The 20,628-nt window shown below is 42.9% G+C and overlaps 1 protein-coding gene across 1 annotated transcript in view; it reads left to right on the top strand.

Moving 5' to 3' along the window:
• Positions 1 to 1,188: 1,188 nt before the first annotated feature.
• Positions 1,189 to 20,628, top strand: part of angpt4 (angiopoietin 4) — a 44,686-nt gene continuing 25,246 nt past the window's right edge. The window contains exon 1 of the mRNA XM_023393082.2: positions 1,189 to 2,213. Coding sequence (XP_023248850.2) covers positions 1,830 to 2,213 — 384 coding nt within the window. The 5' untranslated portion in view covers positions 1,189 to 1,829. The remainder of the gene's footprint in view (positions 2,214 to 20,628) is intronic.

Below are 20,628 nucleotides of genomic sequence, written 5' to 3'. Positions count from 1 at the left end.
CTGTGCACCAGGCTCTCTGTCCACTCCTGTTCCCATGAGAATGATCTCTGTTTGGGGCAGAAGCCATTCGCTGTGTAACCTCTCTGCTTTCCCCCGAAGGACCAATTGGCTAACATTAAGAGAGCGACCCAGCTCCGCCAAAACTAAGACGTATTGCTGCAGCAGAGCAGTAACAGTAGACGGAGGTCAGGCCGTGCTGAAAAATCGACTCCATTATGTCTAAGTAAATATGTGGGTGGTGATAAAATGATGGTTCGTGTCCTCTTTGATCAGAGGATGGTGCAGTAACACAATCTGTCTGATTTAAGTTGAGATGTCACTTTAAAATCTAAAGTGTGTCTCTTATCTCTCTGTAAAAGTATTTCATCTGTATTTATATCAATTAGCTTCTGCAGAACAGTTTATCGCTATGCAAATAAACCTAATAATTGACATCTCACATTGTCCCACCACATGTAGAGCTCATGTTTCATAAGCCTGGGACAAAGCCATCTGTCTGGAACTAATCTCTGTATGTATTTCCATGTGGAGCAGCAGGACAGACGTGAGGCGGAGAGAAGGTACCTCCTGCGACACACACAGTCCGACGCTTCTTAAACCCAATGTACAGCCACCGCGTGGTTTGACCTCGGCCCCCTGATCTCCCACGATGCCCCAGGGCATGGCTGTGTTTAGAGGACAAAGTAAAATCTCTAGCTTCCAGTTGCTGACTCAGTATGAATGACCATACAAGGCTCTGGGATTTACTTCAGTCAGAGAGGAAGATTACAGCAGCTTCTAAACCCCATTTAGACGTCTCTTTCTTCTTCTCTCTGCCCATTTCTTTTCATCTGTCTGTCAACATTTAAGTTTCCCTTTCTGCCCTCTCTGTCTCAGTGTTTGTCTATTCCTCTTATCGTTTACCTCCTCTCTCTCTCTTTTTCCCTCCCTTAATCTTCCCCTTTCTACTTTTTCTGGCTGCCTCTCATTCCTTCCTTCCTCCCTGTTTCCTTTCTTTTCCTCTCAGCCCACAAATAGAGAGGGTACGCTAATAGACCTCCCTCAGGTCTCCTGTCCCTCCACTCCTCCCTCTCCTCCTCCATCTCTCCTCCTCCCCCCTCCTCCCTCCCTCACTCATTCCTCCTTTTCTCAGCCAGCCCCAGATAAGAAAGGGGCAGAATTATTTCTCTACGGCCACTTCTGAAACTGGAGCCACCAGGAGAGGATGGGAAGGAAAAAAGATTGTATTTTCCCCCTCTTCTTTATTATTTTATTCCTGGACATTTGAGGATTTAAAGATGCACTTCATTTACATGCCTTAAATGTAATGACTCAGCTTGCCTTTTAAACATCTCCTTTACTTTCTAAATCAGTTCATTCACTGTTCCCCATCCTCAAATCATTTCTTCTCCCCTTTTTCCCGCTCTTTTTTAAAAAATCTTCTTAGCTTTCCCTCCATCCCTGTTTTCCTGAGACGGTCTGGACCTGCACCTGGTTCACTGAGGACCGGAGGGAGTGTCCTGAAGGGTCAAACCAATGGATCTGTCCTGAAAAAAACCTTTTATCAACGACACGAACTCAACCACAGAGAACAAACCAAGACTCAAGGAGGAGAGGAAGGGAAGAGATGAATCCCAGGTATTGACCAACTCACACTGAACAACTTTAGGAGAAGAGGCTGGAGAGACGTGGTGCAGGGTCGGACCTCATGGATTGAGTGGTAGATGCAGAGGCTCGTGCATGCGTCCTGCACACAGATGTTTTCATAAAGTGAATTGGGGTCAAAGCGTGAACGAGCTTCTCTTGACCCTCTTGGCACTGAGAGAAAACACTTTCATATAAAGAGCGTCATGCAGGGCGTAAGTCTCAGCCGCTGGTCGCTGGTCCTCCTGCTGCTTTGGACCCTGACAGCCGTCGCTGAATCAGCCGGTGTCACGAGCACAGAACGAGGAGGAGCTGGAAGAAGCCAGAGGAGAGGAGGCGGAGGAGGCGCAGAGAAGAAAAAGAGGTACCACCGCATCCAACATGGCCAGTGCAGCTACACCTTCATCCTCCCGGAGCTGGACGGATGCCAGGCCGGAGGATCGCCGCCACAGACCGAACCATACGCCGGCTCCCGCAGCAGGACGAGTGTCGTGCAAAGAGACTCGCCGCCGATAGACGGTGACTGGTCGGCTCAGAAACTGCAGCACCTGGAGAACACGATGGAGAACAACACGCAGTGGCTGCAGAAGGTAAGAGAGCAACGAGCTTCTTTTTTCCTCTTGCGTGGAGTCCACACATCTCACAAAGACAAATAGGGTGACAGTTAAAGAGAAACACGTGCACTATGCTGAGGGCAGATGAAAGAGTTCATGAATGTTTCAGTACATTTGACGTTCACCGAGAACCTGCTTCAGAACAAACGGTAAAGTTCAGGAGAAAGTATGTTGAAGTTTTTATTTCTACTCTGAAGTGTTTCAATGAAAACACGAACTCTTCAGGAGAATGAGCCCGAACAGGACTGAAGAGAGAGGAGCAGAGTGTGTTGGACTATTGATACAACATACGTGTGTGTGTGTGTGTGTGTGTGTGTGTGTGTGTGTGTGTGTGTGTGTGTGTGTGTGTGTGTGTGTTGCGACATGCTGTAGATGGATGCTCTGGACAGTTCAAGTGTTGGACACAGATGAGAACTGTGACTCATGATTCTTTCAACACACACTACAATAGCTTCAGCAGCTGTGTGTGTGTGTGTGTGTGTGTGTGTGTGTGTGTGTGTGTGTGTTTGTGTTTCTTTTGGGGACGAATTTCAGACTAAAGACCAGTTAATTGGGGCCATCTTGTGCAATTAGAGGCAGAAGCTGCGTCCCGAACTGGGAAAAAGCTTGTTTTTGGGTCAGTGGTTGAGGTTATGGGGAACGGTTCAGGTTCAGCATGTAGTGGTTATGGTTAGAGCAAGTTTCCACAGCAAATACATGTCTTTGTTATGTCCCCAAAGGTGACATAGAACAAAGTGTGTGTGTGTGTGTGTGTGTGTGTGTGTGTGTGTGTGTGTGTTGTTGTAGAGTTTAACAGCTCAGAGATCAAAGTTTGGGGTTATGACTCTGGATGAGTGGCAGCTGGTTTCAATCAGGAGAAAGCAGTGAGTGTTTCCTCCTAACAAACTATAATTCTTCCATCTGTTGCGCTACAGCTCTGACTATACAGTGCATAACACAAGCCGCCGTGAAACCTTGTTGCTCCATTTTCCTGCATCTATTCTGCAGAACATTCTTGCTGCGCGAGGTCATTAACTTAACTGACCGCTTCATAGAGATGTGCAGCATCATTAAGAGTCTTCAGCCCTTAAAACTGAGTGTTTATTCCAGTAAACTGACGTCTGATGAAGGTCTGAGTAACATTTTCTACACTCTCTCTTTTTACCCATTTTCCTACAATCTGCGACACTCAGTTCCTTCTGCACTACATCTCCTGTCACTGTAAAGAGAGAAGAGAAATGTTCCATCTACATTCACACACGTTTCACCTGTCACGTCTTTTCACCTGAGCAGTCTGGACTGAGCAGGGAGGGTGATGCCAGACGTTCAGACCCAGACGTCACTCTGAAGGCAGCGTTAGTGCGGCGGTTAGCCAGCGTATATACATACATAATGTGAAGATATTTTACAGGATAAGTCTGTTGATCCCATGAATGTTTCACCCGTTTCTCAAACTCAGTTGGATTCATCCTCTGAGGACCATGAGTGCCGTCACCTACAGCTGTAGAGATAATCCGGTCTGGAACGAAGTCCTGGACCAGTGGACAGACTGACATTGACATCCATGTAGATTTTTCAACAATGAAATCAAGCAAATTCCATTAGTAAAGCTAACGAGCAGAGCGGCTGGTCTGTGGCTGTGACTCTATTATTGATCTGTGATCAAAGGTCCATTCACACGTGAACCACGCTGGAGGAAATAATGTGAAAGAATCCTCTTATTGTCACACAGATTCTCATTTAGTTACAGGATGGCTTTGTTCTATAAATGACTGACACATCAACATGAACCTGTCCTGCAGCTCAGTGGACAGTGGTCAGACACATGGTGTGCAGCAGTGATCACAGATAGGTGTTTGATGAGGACTACTACAGTAATCTCTACAGACAGTTCCTCTGTCGTCTGCTGATAGTTAAACCCTCAGTCAGGCTCCTGCTGATGTGCAGATTGAAGTGGTTTCAGTGCAGCAGGTGATGTTGATCCATGAAATCAGATTAGCGAAGGAAAACATCTTTGAAAGGAGTCTGTGTGTGGGTGGGGAGTCTCCATTCGTCATCATTAGCATCATTTAAACGTTACAGAAGAATGAGAGCGGCGGCGTGAATAATGCTTCTGTTTGAGAAGTCGGAGCTCGTATGAATCATAACTCTGACAGGAGGAATCTCGAGTTTACAGCTGATTTATTTAGCTTTCTAAATGTTGGGTAAATCCGTCACGGCTTCCACAGAGCTGGTGTGTAAATCATATTAAATTCTATGTTAAATTCTGGAACTGAACGACCTTAAACTTTGACTTTAACCAAAGTGGTTTCACTGGGCTGTTGGCTAACGTGTTCATGTGCCAAACATGAGCGAGTACCGGAGTCTCCCCTCTGGGTCAAACCATAAAGAATCATTAGTTAAATAAACATGTGATTATTGTGTTGAGAACCGTCCAAGTGAACGTTGCACTTTTGAAGACGATTATGCCGCGTCGCTTCATCTGTCTCCGTTTGATCGATCAGTTCCCCGTCTTTTGTTCTTTGACAGAAACATTTCTCCCAGACGGAGGGTGAGGTTCAGAGCGAAACTCTCACTGCATCGTAACAACATACGCATCACAGTTCTGTGTGGTTCTTGCCTGAAGTACAACACACGTTAAACTTCTGCTTGTACTTTTACATCGAGCGTAGCTTCGTTTCACCTTGTTGTTTCTGGTAGTCAGTGTAAGTGATGGAGATGAAGTGACAGTAAACGCATCATTTTGTGTTTGAGCACATTCCAGCATATGAACAGATATTGTAAAATATAATGTATTAGATGTTAGACATTAGAAAATCAGCTCCAAAACGTTCCCTCATTGGTCGGACAAAACAAGACGTTTCATGACTTTACGTTGGACTTATAGACCAAATCATTTGTCGATTAGTTTATCGATTAGTTTCTAACTGCAGCTCCATTTGAGAACAGATGAATCAATAAATGTAAGAATATGAAATGTTAAGAGAGAAATGTGTTAATTCATTCATGTATTTCAACAGAACATTAAAGTCGACATTTACACTAAAGCAAATGACTGAATGAGAGTTCTTCATGTTTATCAAAGCAGAAAAAAAGAAGAAAAATAACACACACACACACACTCACTCACACACACACACACACACACACACTCACTCACACACACACACACACAAACACACAATCTAAATCAAACCAGATTGCGATTGATACATGTGTTTATATAATTCCTGTGTAAATGGAGCGAGTAAGAATTTCATAATTTCTAGTAGCTGGAGGACGGAGTGAATCACTGAAGAAAGATTTTTATCTGCAGAGTGAATTCAGAGTTTCACCTTATCAAAACTCTGAGATTTCAGCAAGCCAGTGTGTGTGTGTGTTTACCATCCACACTGAGGTCTGCAGCACCCCGACAGGAGAGAGGGCTGACCTTTAACCTTTCACCTCCAGGGGTCAGTCAGAGTCGGCCGTTAATATCTAATCACTCTCTGACTCAGAAACATCAGTCTATGTTTGTCAGCGTCGTCTCATCAGAGCTTTACTTCAATTCACAGGAAAGATAACTGCACCTCCTCTCCTTCACCTCCTCTCTCCTTCATCTCCTCTCTTCTTCACCTCCTCTCTCCTTCACCTCCTCTCTCCTTCATCTCCTCTCTCCTTCACCTCCTCTCTCCTTAACCTCCTCTCTCCTTCACCTCCTCTCCTTCACCTCCTCTCTCCTTCATCTCCTCTCTCCTTCACCTCCTCTCTCCTTCACCTCCTCTCTCCTTCACCTCCTCTCTCCTTCACCTCCTCTCTCCTTCACCTCCTCTCTCCTTCACCTCCTCTCTCCTTCATCTCCTCTCCTTCACCTCCACTCTCCTTCACCTCCTCTCTCCTTCATCTCCTCTCTCCTTCACCTCCTCTCTCCTTCACCTCCTCTCTCCTTCATCTCCTCTCTCCTTCACCTCCTCTCTCCTTCATCTCCTCTCTCCTTCACCTCCTCTCTCCTTCACCTCCTCCAAGCTGAGAGTCACAGCACCAAAACATGTTGAGGTGTTTTGGGGTTAAAGTAAATTCTTTATAACAAAGATTTCTTTATTCAACCAGGTGAAAGATTAAACCCTGTTGACAGCTGCAGCATCGAAGCAACATTACAGCAATAAATCCATCACAGACAATATAAAAACTGTCTATTATACAACATATAGGTTAGAGAAAAGCAGCAGATGGTGACTTTTATTGTTGATTAATCTGCTGAGTATTTCCTCCATTAATCTAAATTAATCTTTTCGTGTATAAAATCTCAGAAAACTGTGAAAAATTTATTTTTCTCCAAAGTCACATTTAAATTTCTTGTTTTGTCTGAACAACAAAATGTTCAATTCACTGTAAAAGACAAGGAAAGACAAATTCTCTCGTTTCAGAAACTGGAACCAGAGAATTTTTGCCTGAAAAACGAAGAAAAAAAAAATTCTGTTGATCAGTCAATTAATTAATTCAAGTTTCAGCTGTAGTTTGTTACAAACCAATGCAACATGTATGAACATGGCTTCAGAGGAAGCTATACGCTGCACCACAGGAGTTTTGTAATAACAAAGAGATGAAGACCACAGCTGTCTCGTGTCTGAAGTCCGGCTACAGTAAAGTTTCCCTTTGACTGAGACGCAGTAGATTCACTCTATTTGTTCAAATTCCTCTCAATATTTGTGTTTCTCATCTGGTCACTGGTGGCAAATGTTTTCTCTCAGCGCTCAGGAAGTCACAAATCAGATCCTAAAGCCGGGGTCCTTCACTTTGGTCAGGATGACGGAGCGTCATCTGTGGCGTTTGGGATGTTGTTTCACCTCGCTGTGTTTGGACTGCAGCGACAGTGTGAACTGAACAGCTGTGATCTGACCTGGTCACCGTCTCTCAGTCACAGACCACTGACCTGACCCATCAGGTAAACTCCACCGCTTCAACTGATACAACAACAACAACATATCAACTCAGAACAATGGATGGAAAGTAGCTTTAGGGATAAAGACGAGCTATTTGCAATCTTTGCTATTGCTACATAGCTAACGTTAGCATTAGCAGAAACGTTGGTGCTAATGTTGACTCCTGTTTTGCTTCTGTTTCTATCACTTCTATTATTCTATTGAAGTTAGCATGCTAACCCGCTAGCTTCGGTCCAGCTGGTCCATTGTCACTTTCTGATAGCGCGTCACTGCAGCGTCCTGTCCGCCCTGAAGAAGCAGCTGCTCAGAGGACGTTTTATAACCTCTTGTAATAAAACCACGTTCAGCGGCAGAAAACTTTCATGTAGCTCCTTTAAAAGCAGCAACAGAGCGTTCCCTCCAGAATAAACCGACCTCACCTGCAACAGCTCCTACTTCTCACTCAGGAAAAGAAACTTTGCTTATTGTTGCCACTGCATCATGATACAAATCACCTCCTGCGATATTAAACAATATTATGAATCCAGACTGTCAGACAATGCTACAGGGAGTTTTTACCTGAGCTGATGTTCACGACCATATCAATAAAAATCACACCCATATGTACATTAACACACAGTCTGGTTCTGTGCCAGCACCGGGAACACCACTCACTCAGTCATCCTTTGGTTTCTTGCGGCAGCGTGGCCTCTGCAGCGGTTTGGTGGTTTCTGAGAGAGTGGGTCTGTAAACAGCAATAAGTGAGGTCGTTAACAGGGGGCTTGTTTAGCTTTCTGCCAAATGACTGACCTCAAATGGACCTGTGCCTGAGAGACTGAGAGAGAGAGTGAGAGAGAGAGAGAGAGAGACAGGAAAGCTACTGTGGTCAGATCACATCATCTGCAGCTATCGACTGCTGCTGCTTTGATGTGGTCAGAGGTTGTTTCGATGATAACCCTCTGCAGAAAGAAAAACAGCGACAACTTAGAAAAATCTGAAAGGGTAAGACGGAGAAAAGAGGATTTTAAAGAGAGAGAGAGACAACACAGGAGGCATGTTTGAATTTAATCTGTTGAAATAAAACTCAAATGTCACATCAGCTGAGAACAGAATGTTCTGCATTTTATGGGAAATATAAATTTTCATATTGAGGAACTGTTGTCATAGATTTAAAAGATTTCATATGTACCTCATTAAGAGTTACAAGCATGTTCATGGCACAAAAAAACTAGCTGCTGAATGTGTTTCATTATGATTTAACTGCAGTGTTTTGCAGACGTAGAGCAGAATAAAAATACTGAACCTTTATTATGTTGCAGGTTTTTTTTCAAAGCGTGAAATGCTATAAAAGATGTAAAGAAATATATACAAGATTTTTAAAATAAAGCACGAGAAAAACTCCCCAAAAAAAAAAAAAAATTAGATCAGAAGAGCGTAATAAGAGATGCCGACAGGAAGTGGATAACTATGGGAAGTGGTCTATGGCTGTTAACAAGCTCTGATAAACCCACTGTACACTCCTCTGGACTCAAATGGCTTGAACTAAAAACATCTATTCATGTGATGTTGAATGTGACGTAGTAGTTGTTCAGCATGTAACAACAAACGTTCATGTTTATATCCTGTATCACAAACTCCACCCATCAGACAGAGGCTGATTCCAGACCTGTCAAGTCAAGTCAAGTCAAGTCAAGTCAGTCGGTCAGTCAGTCAGTCAGTCAGTCAGTCAGTCAGTCAGTCAGTCAGTCAGTCAGTCAGTCTGTCAGTCGGTCGGTCAGTCAGTCGGTCAGTCAGTCAGTCAGTCTGTCGGTCGGTCGGTCAGTCAGTCGGTCGGTCAGTCAGTTGGTCAGTCAGTCAGTCAGTCAGTCAGTCGGTCAGCCTGTTGACTCACTGAAGAATCATAACGTCTTAATCTGAAAGGATTTGGAGTTTAAATATGATTAACTTCTCTGTGAACGAACAGGAACAGGTTCTGTGTGGCAGCTTTAGTGGCTTCAGTTGAGCTAATGATGAAAGACTGAATGTGAATGTGTGTGTGTGAATACAAGGATATTGTTGAGAGGCCCAGATGTGAGCGGAATAATAACAAACTGGTAAGTCTCAGTCTGGAGGAACACCTGGTCTGTGAGCTGCTGCTCTGCTCTCCATCACCCTGTACAGCCACACATCAAGCAGCTGTGAGCAGACCCCACTGACAGCACTAACAACAGCCTAATGACAGCCAAGATCTGCTGCTCAACCTCCTCCAGTCTAAACACACCGCAGACGATCCCGCTCTCGTTCACCAACTGGGTTTTAAAAGTTACAAGTGCCGTGTAATAAACAGGGAAATTAACCAAGGTTTAACTGAAGGAGCAGAATCCTGCCGGATCATCAGACGCACTGACGATAATTTCAGTCACATGGCGACATCGCTGTAATGAAGTCTGAAACAGCGGCAGACGAGACGGGCTGTAAACAAACCAACAGTTTAACCAGAATATTTTAGGTGGAACCAAAATGAAAAATCTTCTCCAGTTTGTTAATCAAAAGTGAGTTAAAACTGTTCCCTGTGCTGTTGTTGACAGCAACGTGAATAATAATGGCCACAACTATAAAAATCATGTCGGAGTTGTAACACAGCTGAAGAATCCTTTCAGCTTTCACAGTCAAACCACTGACCCATGTACTGACTAATTCTGATCTCCTCAGTGAGTCAGCAGCTAAATGCAAGTTGTGTTTTACAAACAGCCCCAGTGTTTCTAACATTGCTCTTCAACCCCCCCCCATAAGAGGGAATATTGAATCATATTATATTATAAGCTTGAATCTGTTGAAGCTAAATCACATTTAAAAAAGGTTGAGATGTTGTAATTAGACTCATCCCAGAACATCAGACCTGGGGAGGCTAAAAGTCAGTTGGGCGTAACAGTTAAACTGCAGGGCTGGGAGTGTGGTAGCTCTACCGGCTTCTGTTTCTAAATTACCTCAAACCTCATTTGGCAGTTCTGTCCTGCAACGTCTCACAACTAATCGTCCAATAGAAACAGACACAGACACGTCTGCAATAAGTTTAATATCGATGCTTCTGTTGGTCTGTGTTTATCTTCTGAACACACTTTTCTCACTGTGTCACTGTTGAGATTCAAGATTTACAGTTTGATGAGGTGTCCAGAATCAGTGACTTGTTACTGAAAACACTGGAACATAACCACACACACACACACACACACACACACACAGTCATTACAGCCAGACGTGTTTCCAGAAGGTAAGAGACGTAAAACCTCAGTCATCTCTACTTGTGTGTTTTGAATCACTTCCTCTGAAGTTTATAGGTTTCTGTTTCTGGGACTCTCTCTGAGTTTATTCCCTGTGGAAACTGGTTGGGATGAGTATTGAGGACTGGATCCAGTGGTGGGAATGTTTGGGAACGGTTTTACCACAGCGGGCTGTTTTATTGTGTTTCATGGAGACCTGCAGGAGAGATGGGAGTGTGTTGTGATGTTTTAAACCGGCTCATAAAAAGGTTTGAGTGGCGTGTGCTGGCTGAGGCGCCGGCGGTTTATGATCTGATAATGTAAAGACCAGAGTCTCTCAGCCTCGTGCTTCTGCTGGAGGGAAATGTGATAACTGCAAAAACAAAACCCCAAAACACAAGTTGATTTTGAGGTTTGATTTTATTTGATTTTAGAAAAAACTGAATTTCACAACATGACGAACATGAAACATGAAATGACGTGAAAGCTTTAAAAGTAGAAATTAAAAACAGAAGCAGCACTAATGCAGGAAACGCAGTCGCAGGGGAAGAGGCTGTGGTCATGAGTGGGAGAGTGTGTGTTTCTGTTTGTGTGTCTGTATATCGCTCTGCCAGTGTGACTAAGACAGGCGTCATTCACAAAAATGTATGTCATGAAGTAGATGTCCTTACATGGTTAAATGTTTATCCATACTAGAGAAACTTTCATCTAATGAACCAAAACTACGCGGCTCTTTCCAGGAAGCTGAAGACAAACGAGCGCAGACTGGATGTGAGTCTGTTCAGCTGCCGCTCGTGTCCATCTCCTGTCATTTATCAGAGGCAGCAGGTTATAATCTCCCTGCAGCTGCTCTCTGACCACATGTGGCTCGTTTTCAGGCCGGTTACTGGACACTTTAACTGCCCCGTGAAAAGGAAACACACCAGCTTTACGGGAGTTTCTTTTTAGTGGGAGCCAGGTCGGCCTTCTGTATCTCTGCAGCTGATTACTGGGCTTTTTATCAACACGCTGAATCTGATTGGCTGCTGGAGACACGCTGCAGACAAGCTGACAGACGGAGAGGGACAGAAATAAAGGAGAAAGAAAGAGAGTATGTGCAGTTAGCTGAAACATTTCACCAAGATTATAAAACTGATTTTTTAAATCAAAGGTCGAAAAAATCTGTTACGACTTTGGAAACGGGAGAAAAATTGAGCTTCGCACCTTTCAACAATTTCCTTTTTCACAGTAAACTATTCTTCACATTAAAGCAGTTTCATAGGTGTTCCCTAAACGCCTCACATGCAGGGAATAGTTAGACACTAGCTACAGCACACATCATGAGGGGTCCCACTTAGGGGGGGTTTGGGGCAGCAGCAGCGACTGTATAGTGTCTTTAAGGGGGTTTATAGTTGTTATTGTGCCTGTATGAGGGGCCGTGGGGGGCCCCTTTTTCCTTTGTGGGCTCCAAGCATTTTCCTGGTTTTCCTCTCCTGAAGCTGCATCTCTGCAAAAAGATCCTGAATATTCTTCTGTATTTGGGAGGTTTTCACTTAATTTCATACTTCTGGTCTGATCTTATGGTTAGGTGTTTGGAAACTTCTGTTTACAGTCATTTACAACGTGTGCAGAAGGAGAGATAAAACAGCTTCTTTACTGTATGATGAAGAGGATGATGGTGAAGGTGAAGGAGCCTGAAGGGAAAGAGCTCGAGCAACAAATCCATCCAAGTGTGAGGAGATGAGTAAATGTGTGTGGAACAGAGAGACCAGGGAAAAAAAGGATGAAAGAGGAAGACACAGCTCAACACTTCCAGACAAGTGGCCTGTTGCCTCATTAATCACTGCAGCGAAGCAAAGAAAGGAACAAAGGCTGGAAGATAAAGTTAGTTCAGATAAAAGGAGGAGAGGGAGGTGAGAGGAAATACAAGACAGAAACAAAGAAGAGGAGGAGGAGGAGTGGGGGAGTGGATTTATACTAAATCAAGAAAAGAAGAAATGAGGCTGAAGCTTTTAGATTTTCACTCAAAGCTCAGTGAAGAGCCACAGACCGACTGCAGAGGAGGAGGGGACGCAATCACAGAAGGAAATACACTAGGTGGCCAGAAGTAATTGGACACTTTCCCTCCACATCATGTTGTTTAATTTTGGAGCATCTGCACACGGAGTTCAGCTTCACAGACGACAAGCAAGTAATGCAGCTGACTATGAGACACAATAAAATAGATAACCCTAACCCTACATGCATAAAACAAAGTTAATGACTAAAAACCACAGTTAATAAAAGACTGTTGTCAGTCCTTCCAGCTGTTCTCAGCTCCTCGAGGAAACTGTTCCATCGGCTCGGAGCGTTAAGCTGCTTCACCAAAGCTTTTAGTGGTGAACTCTGGAACATTAACAGACTGGTGCCAGAGGAGCTGGAGATACAGTCACTGTGGTTCATTGGTTTTTTTCTTATATATAGATATTTTCAGTTTTCATAAACATTACTGATTTCTTATCTCAAAATCGACGGACGACTCAAATCATCTACTTTTGGGTTGGCAGCCCTTCACAGCACGCGCTTATGTTCCAGACAACATTGTTCTTCCAACTTTGTGTCAGCAGTTTTCAACATGACGGTGCCCCGTGCACAAAGCCAGGTCCTTAAAGAAATGATTTCCCCACTCTGGTGTGCACAGAGCCCCGACCTCAGCCCCGTTCAACACCTCTGGGATGAAGTGGAACGCCGACCGTGAGCCAGACCTTATCAACTCTAATCAGTGCTGGACCTACTAATGCTCATGCGGCTGAAGGAGAGAAAATCCCTGCAGCAGGTTCAACATCTGGTGGAGAGACTGAAACCAGGAGAGCCGCTGATACCCACAGATGTTCAGCAATCATGGTTATTTTCTGTTGTCCACATATTTATGGCCATTAGTGAGGATGGGATGTGCGCTGTCAGAGAGGAAGAGGAGATGAAGAGAAGGTCTGCAGATCATCACATCAACCACAGTCTCTTTATCTCTGGTTTACATGTCAGCTGTGACATACACACACACACACACACACACGCACGCACACACACACACACACAAATACATCCCTCCATATTGACTCCATTGAGTTTGTTCAAAAGAAATATGGTTAAATTCAAGTTAACGAACAGTAATTATAATACTTGTGGTCTGAGTTTGTCTCCCAGCCAGCAAACGCTCCGCATCACCTCTTTTAACTGTGTGTGTGTGTGTGTGTGTGTGTGTGTGTTCATGATGAAATCCATAACATAATTCAGATAATTTGTCCATGTTATTTTCTGCAGCTGCTTTTTGTCTCACTGATTTTCCTAAAATCTTTCAGACCTTTTAACAGCGTTTAAGTAAACCCAGATACTGAGATACGTTACACAAACACACACTTTTCTTCTAATCAGCTGATCTATTGCACATTGAACGACCGTGATTACACACACTTTAAAAAAAAAAAAAAAAGTAACACACTCTCGTACAGAACGGCGTCTCTCTAATGATGGATTCACAGTTTTTGCTCTAACAAATGAGAACGTATTGTGAATCCTCCTATAGATACACATGCATCAAACTGGACAAAACCAGACTCACACACACACACACACACATACACACACACACACACACACACACACACACACTGCGTCCCTCTCTAATCAGCTGTTGTGATTCCCTTTGGATCTCCATATTTACTGTGTTCATTTGTCAGTTAGTTTTTCCCAGAGAAACGCTGCTGTCAGCACAACAGCTGGAGCAGAAACAAACCCACAGTCAGCAACTTTCCCATTACTGCCCTGAGAGCTGCCTCTGCTCTTCCCTGTGTGTGTGTGTGTGTGTGTGTGTGTGTGTGTGTGTGTGTGTGTGTGTGTGTGTGTGTGTGTACATGAGGAGATGTGGTCATGTGTAGAAGAACCAGTGTGTGTGTGTTGGAAAGGGAGAGGAAGGGACAGTGTGTTTGTGCATCAGATATCAGATCAGCTGTTAACGAAGCTCGTAATCTGCTGTGAGAGAAATAAAGACACTCAGTTTATTTTATTTTGCACATTTTCGTGACTCATCAGAAATGCTGAAACATGACGTGAACAAACAGAAGGTTTTCTTTGTAACGAGGACTGAGCTCAGACTGGACACACAGCTCGTTTTACAGGTGATGTGAGTGTGAGTGGATCTGACGCAAGGACAAAGTGTTTGCAGCAGCTGAAGGATTTGTGCGACTCAGTTTCATGAATCTACAGAGATCACAGAGACTGGAGGGAAGTTACATAAAGAACTGGAGTTTCTGGGGAGTTCTGGGTTCAGTCCGAGGCTGAAACCATCACGCACACACACAAACAGTGCGCTCAGTCCAGCACTCAAATTCATGGAAATGACATGAGGCAAAATGTTGCTTCGTTTTCTGTCTGAATGTCCCAGTTTCATACTCTGTGCATTGTGTCTGTTCCATTGTTTTCTTCTTAGTGGAAACTAGTTTTCCATTTGGAATTCAGTGTCATTACAAACCTTTTATTTAAAGTGTATTTAAAGAGACACTACTCGTACAGAATTTATCTCCTAATCTCAAAAATACTTATTTCTGTTTATTTCTTTCTGTTGCGACAGTGATACGGCAGCTGAGGTTGAGCTCAGTCATTTAACTCTCACTAACTCCCCTGATACCTCAGTCGCCCATAACAACCTCAGGTATGACAAGAAGGCAGATATTGAACACAGCAGCCTGGGACCAGGATTCATTGATTTTATAATAAAGTGACATTCAATCTAATTATAATTAGATTATTGTCAAAAAAGTTCAGGTGCAACGTTTGAATTTCTTGCTCCAACTTTTCAGCTTCCAGTCGTTATTTTTCTTTTGAAATCAGATTCAAAAGCTGCAGTTTGTAGTTTAACTGTCACATTTGTCACTTTTAATTTTCTTTATAAGTGTCTAAGTGATTTGAAACAGTCTTTAGACCAGATAACTAACACGCTGCGGTCTTTAGTCTTCTCTGTAAGAAAGACTCACTCAGTGATTTTACAAGTTTTATATTTATTTCACTTGGTAGTAAAGATTTATCAATGACTCCACAGCAGAATGTAAAATAAATCCATGTTCTGCAGGTAGAAGTGATGAAACCTCTGTGTTTATCTCCGGGTCCTTTGGGCTGATCTGATGTCAGCATTAAACTGTTCAATTTCATTTTAAACTGGATAAAGAAGCTCTGTTTGATGAAATCTCTCTCTGCTGCCAAGACAGGTGGCCAAGTCAAACACGGACGTTATGATATTTAATCATGATTAAGAGCAGTACGAAGGGCGACAGCGATTTTATTTGATGCCTCGGGCCAAATACGTGCGTAAACCAGTGAAAAGCAATCACTGCTCGTAATAGTATACAAACATAAGGCTATCAACCAGACATACACACATGTACATACACAAACACACACCGCTCGCCAACTCCCAAGATGGATACTGATATTTCATCACTGACGTCTTTTGCAGAGTGTTTTTGTTCTCGGAGTAATACAGTACGTGCCGTCTGTGTTTGTAATGATTATTCAACCTGTCATCGAGCGCTTAGGCTACTGCCATTAATTCAGTCCACTTAGCGCTACGTGCCATGTGACAATGCCAGCAGCAGCGTACTCTGCTTTCATTCAGCTTTCATTAGCTCCAATTAGGTAAATAGCAGATAATGATGTTAAAAAAAACAAATAAAACTAATTTTATTGATTCCCCAGAGACGACCTGGGAGATCACAGCAGAAGTGGAGGCTGGTGAATAAAGAGTAAAAGTTACTAAAGTCACTATTTTCTCAGTAAACTTTTCACGGAGACAAAGCCAAAGTTAGACCCAGAAGGGTTGGACGAGGTCAGGAGCCTCCAGACTCCAAACATTTAGTCCTTAGAATAAATGTCCTCAGAGCTTTTCATAGACTCTGTGAACACGATCTGGCGAGTTGATAGTGGAAGTGAAGAGCGCAACACACAACCGATGACCACGTAGTTTACACTGGATGTGCCACACGGACGGAGGAAGCAGGAGGGTACAGCATGTAGTTAAACATGCTGGTCAGGTGACGGCGTCGGTGTCTGGTCAGTTAGAACAGAACAGTGTGTTCAGGTGTCACCGGTCGGTGTGTGTTGTGGGTGTTTAATTAGGTTTAGATCTTAAAGGGGAACTCGGCATGATTCAGAGTCTGGCTCCAGGTGTTGAGTGCGACTTCATACCTGAAAGGAATTCTGTAAAGCCTTTAATGTCTCAAGAGAGATCTGCTGGCTGTAGAGTTGCATTGTGGGTAATGTATGCACCAGGTCGTGACAAGAAAGAAAATTTAGTGGAATAAAAAAGATGTTTGCTGTGTCTTTAAATAAAGTCAGTACACTCACATGTCGTACACTGTGTGCACAGCGTGTGAAATCTGACAGAGTGGTGTCGTCCCAAACCAAACGTCTCTGTTGTGTACTCACTGGAAATGACCATCACAACGTTTTAGCTCTCTGTGTCCTTCCTCGGTCGCTGTTTTCTCAAGTTTGAAAATACCTTGGCGTTCCCTCCCCTTCTGCTCCGTAGCCAAAATGGTGACTGTCGAGGGTGAGAAGTGTCCAACGTATTGAGTGGACCATGAAGTGAACCACCAAGAAAACAATAGAATAGATTAGAAGAAGGAAAAACCAGGTCTCAGCACCACTGATAAACAGGCAGTACAGACTGGCCGTCACGAGGGATCTAGTTTGAACCTGTTGCTTGAACGCTTGTTGAACATGTTCAGTTATGAGGAGTGTACACACTGATACTTTGACATACTACATGCACAGCCAGCTACGCACCCATGGACACACAGCTACGCAGACGCACTCGGGTGGGATTGGAAACCATTATTTGGCCATTACTGGGGTTTTCTCAGGGGGTCCTGTGATAAACATTCTCTGCTTTCAAAATGTCTTCACGTCCCTGATCCAAAGAAAATGTTGTGTTAAGTTGACGTTGTGCAGAAGGTGAACAGCAACGTGTAAATATATATTGGCCAAAGTTTCAAGGCTGTAAGTAAGACACATAGTTTTAAGAGGATAGTTAAACTATTAAACTCTGGATTTCAGGTACTGATTGTTTCTTAAGTGGATCAAACACGTGTGCAGATGAATTATTTATTCTAAGTGGTGTAATTCTTCCAGGAACAGGCGTGTTTTCACTAACGTGTGTGACTCTAATCACAGTTTAATCAGATGACAAAATACACTGAGACATGGGCGTGTGTTTATTCCAGTACAAACTGCATAAAGACACTTTACCATCCTTTACTTTGATGTGCCCCCACCCCACCACGTTTATGTTGTTTCAGTGCAACGTTTCAGTGATTCAGGGGTCTAACACTGTTCAAGTCACTGGTTTATACATTGCAGTATATTTATATGAGAGTAAATCCCACAGGTTTTGGGTTCAAAGGCTCTTAAGGATTCATTGCAAACTGTTCTGTCACCCTCCGTTAGTTTCAGTTGAACATTCGGTTTCTACAGATCCTCCCACTGACACAGCTCTGTAATAGTTGTTCACTAAATATCAGGATTAATTGTCACATTTACTTTGTTAAAGATTAAAAAAACGACATCTTATTAAATTCATCTGTGCACAATTAATTCTTTGTATCGAACAATAAACAGAAAATCACAGATTTTGGGTCTGATTAATATTTCTTTCACAAAGTAGTTAAAGGAGTTATTTGTAAGTTTTGTTATTGCTACATAGCTAATGTTATCATTAGCAGCTGTTTTCTAACCAGCCTTCCAAAAGCTTCAGTCATCATTTCATTTACAAGACAAGAGCTTATAATACGTCCTCTAAGCAGCTACTTCTTCAGAGCAGCCTGGACGCTACAGTGACTCGGTATCGGAAAGGGATGAGACAGTCCAAATGGCTGGGGCTAGGTGGTTAGCATGCTAACTTGCTGTCCAAAGGAATGAAGATGCTGAACTCACAATGTTTCTTCCAGACTGGTAAGTAAACAGCTGCTAAAGCTACCGTTAGCTATGTTGTGATAGCAAAACGTACAAATATCTCTTTTAATTAGCAGAGATTTTTAATAAAAACATGTTTGTCTTTGCATATGTCATATCTGGTTTCAATTTGAGTGTTCAGAGAAGTATCAGCAGTGAGATTCAGCTCATTGTTTATCTTACCGTTCTGATTCACTCTCACCGCTCTCATAGTGTTGTTTTCAACAGCAGCTGTTTTCAGACAAACAGCTGTAAAAAGTTAGCAGCTAAAAAGCCAGATATTTCCCTCAGGAACTGGTGGAGACCAAACACAGAGCTAAAATAGAGGGAATAGTGGAATTGGATTCATCAGAAGACACAAACTCCACTCCACATGAATCATCATGTTGCTCTTTAGCTGCTGGATGTGAAAACAAATAACTGCTAATAAGTAGAAAGACGTAGAAAGACAGAGCTGGTAGTAGCAGCGACGCAGCAGATACACAGCCGGGGTGAACACATACAGGTGCGAGCTGCAGCAGTTCAGCGATGCAGCCGTCACGCACACACAAGGCAAGCAGCGTGTTTCGAGTGATAAAAGTTGATGCTATGTCAGTGTTGTGTTCAAAACGACAACAACTTGTTTCTTCTGTAAGTGGGAAAAAGAGTCAGTCATGCAGTGCAGGTTTAAGAATTAACTACAGAACATTAAGGTTCTGTCTCCAGCTGGTTCTCAGTTTAGCTTGTAGCTTGTAACATTGGTGAAGAGTTAGAACCTGAAATAAGAGATTTCATCAGAAATGTGTTGATGCAGCTTCTTCCCTTCTGTCTTTGACTTTTGCACCTCACTGGAATAGTTGTGTTTTCCTTCATTTCTCCGTCACAGCTCTCACCCTTCACATGTGTGTTGGCAGCGTCAGGTTGGACTCTGGTTCCTGAGCTCATCTGGGACGTCTCAGTTGTTATTAAACACGTTGGATACCTTCACTGTAGAGGTTGAACAAGCCAAATCGTCACTTTGGCCCAAGTTAAGAAGGAAATTACTACCAGATAAGCCAAACGTCCTCCTACAAGACGTCTGCTGTTGTCTGGCCTGAGCTGACTAAATTTAGCAGGAATCCAACAGAGATATCCAGTAACCAAGTAATCATAAAATACTGCAGCGATCACTGGTTTATCTGTTGTTTATTTGGACTGGAAAGCTACAGTTTTGAATGTAGCAGTTCACACAGCTGGATTATTGGTGGTTTGACAGTCTCGTCACCAGCCAACAAACTGATGTGTTGCTGTTATTTGGTGCCACAGGTTAGAAAGAGCCCGACACCAGCTGTGCTTTCTTTATCACAGTTGAAGGACAGTTCACTGTACCAACATCTGACACGGCACATCATCAGCTCAGGGACGTTTGTTTTTACAGTTTAACACAGTTCGACCTTTACAGCATCACAAATAAGCGCTGGGGCACCCGACGGCCGAGCAGGACGCCGGAGTCACACTGAGAGTGGGAGGAGTGATCACACAGCTGATTCACACTTTTACATGGAACAAGCAGAACATTGTTGAGATGTCAGACACACTTTGTTCACTTGTCATTCAAATGTTTAATGTTTCAGCTGATAAAGGTTATTGAACCACTTACCAACAGTGGAAACAATATATGACTTTAACAGTATTCACTGATTTGGCACCTGAACATCAGTTTGTGTAGCTTCATCAATTTAAAACATCCAGATCACTCCTGTATACCTCAGCATTATTTAAGAGTTTGTTTATAGTACTATTGTTTCTTAGTTTTAGCTAAAATATAAAATATATTGTTTGTGTTATATATATATTGTGTAATATTTAACATCACTAATCCACTGATTTCATGATCACATATTAGTAAAGAGCTGCACCGTCATCCTGATGGTGCTGTGGGTCTCTACAGACCTTGTACTTGTTTATTAGCAAAATATTTTAGATAAGAGTCAAAGCTTGTGGCTGTGATAGTGGTGGTGGAAATGATGGATATCTCTCTAGTTACTGCTCTTCTTACGAGCACTTGCAGACGTGTTATTAGTTATTAAACTAACTTTTATTTTTCATAAATGGTGCATTTGCATTTAAAAACCTTTCATTCCACTCAGTTGTACAGAAAGTACAGTCGACCTATATCTACAATTTTGTGAAAAATATAAAGAAGCTTTAAATTGAAGTTTTCCAGAAGCTTTTTGAAGCTGCTGCATCGACGGTATCGTTCTGTGACTCAGACTCTAAATGATTTCTTACTTGTGAGTATTTTCAGTGCCAGTTCTCTTTTACTCCGTGTTCTGTGTTTGTTTATGTGAGCCT

This window comes from Seriola lalandi, unplaced genomic scaffold, assembly GCF_002814215.2.
Source record: "Seriola lalandi dorsalis isolate HSWRI2012SDOR001 ecotype SW California unplaced genomic scaffold, Sedor1 jcf7180002054928, whole genome shotgun sequence".
NCBI classification, from domain to species: Eukaryota; Metazoa; Chordata; class Actinopteri; order Carangiformes; family Carangidae; genus Seriola; species Seriola lalandi.
The sequence above is the reverse complement of the archived record's forward strand: the minus strand, read 5'-3'. Positions and strand labels throughout refer to the sequence as shown.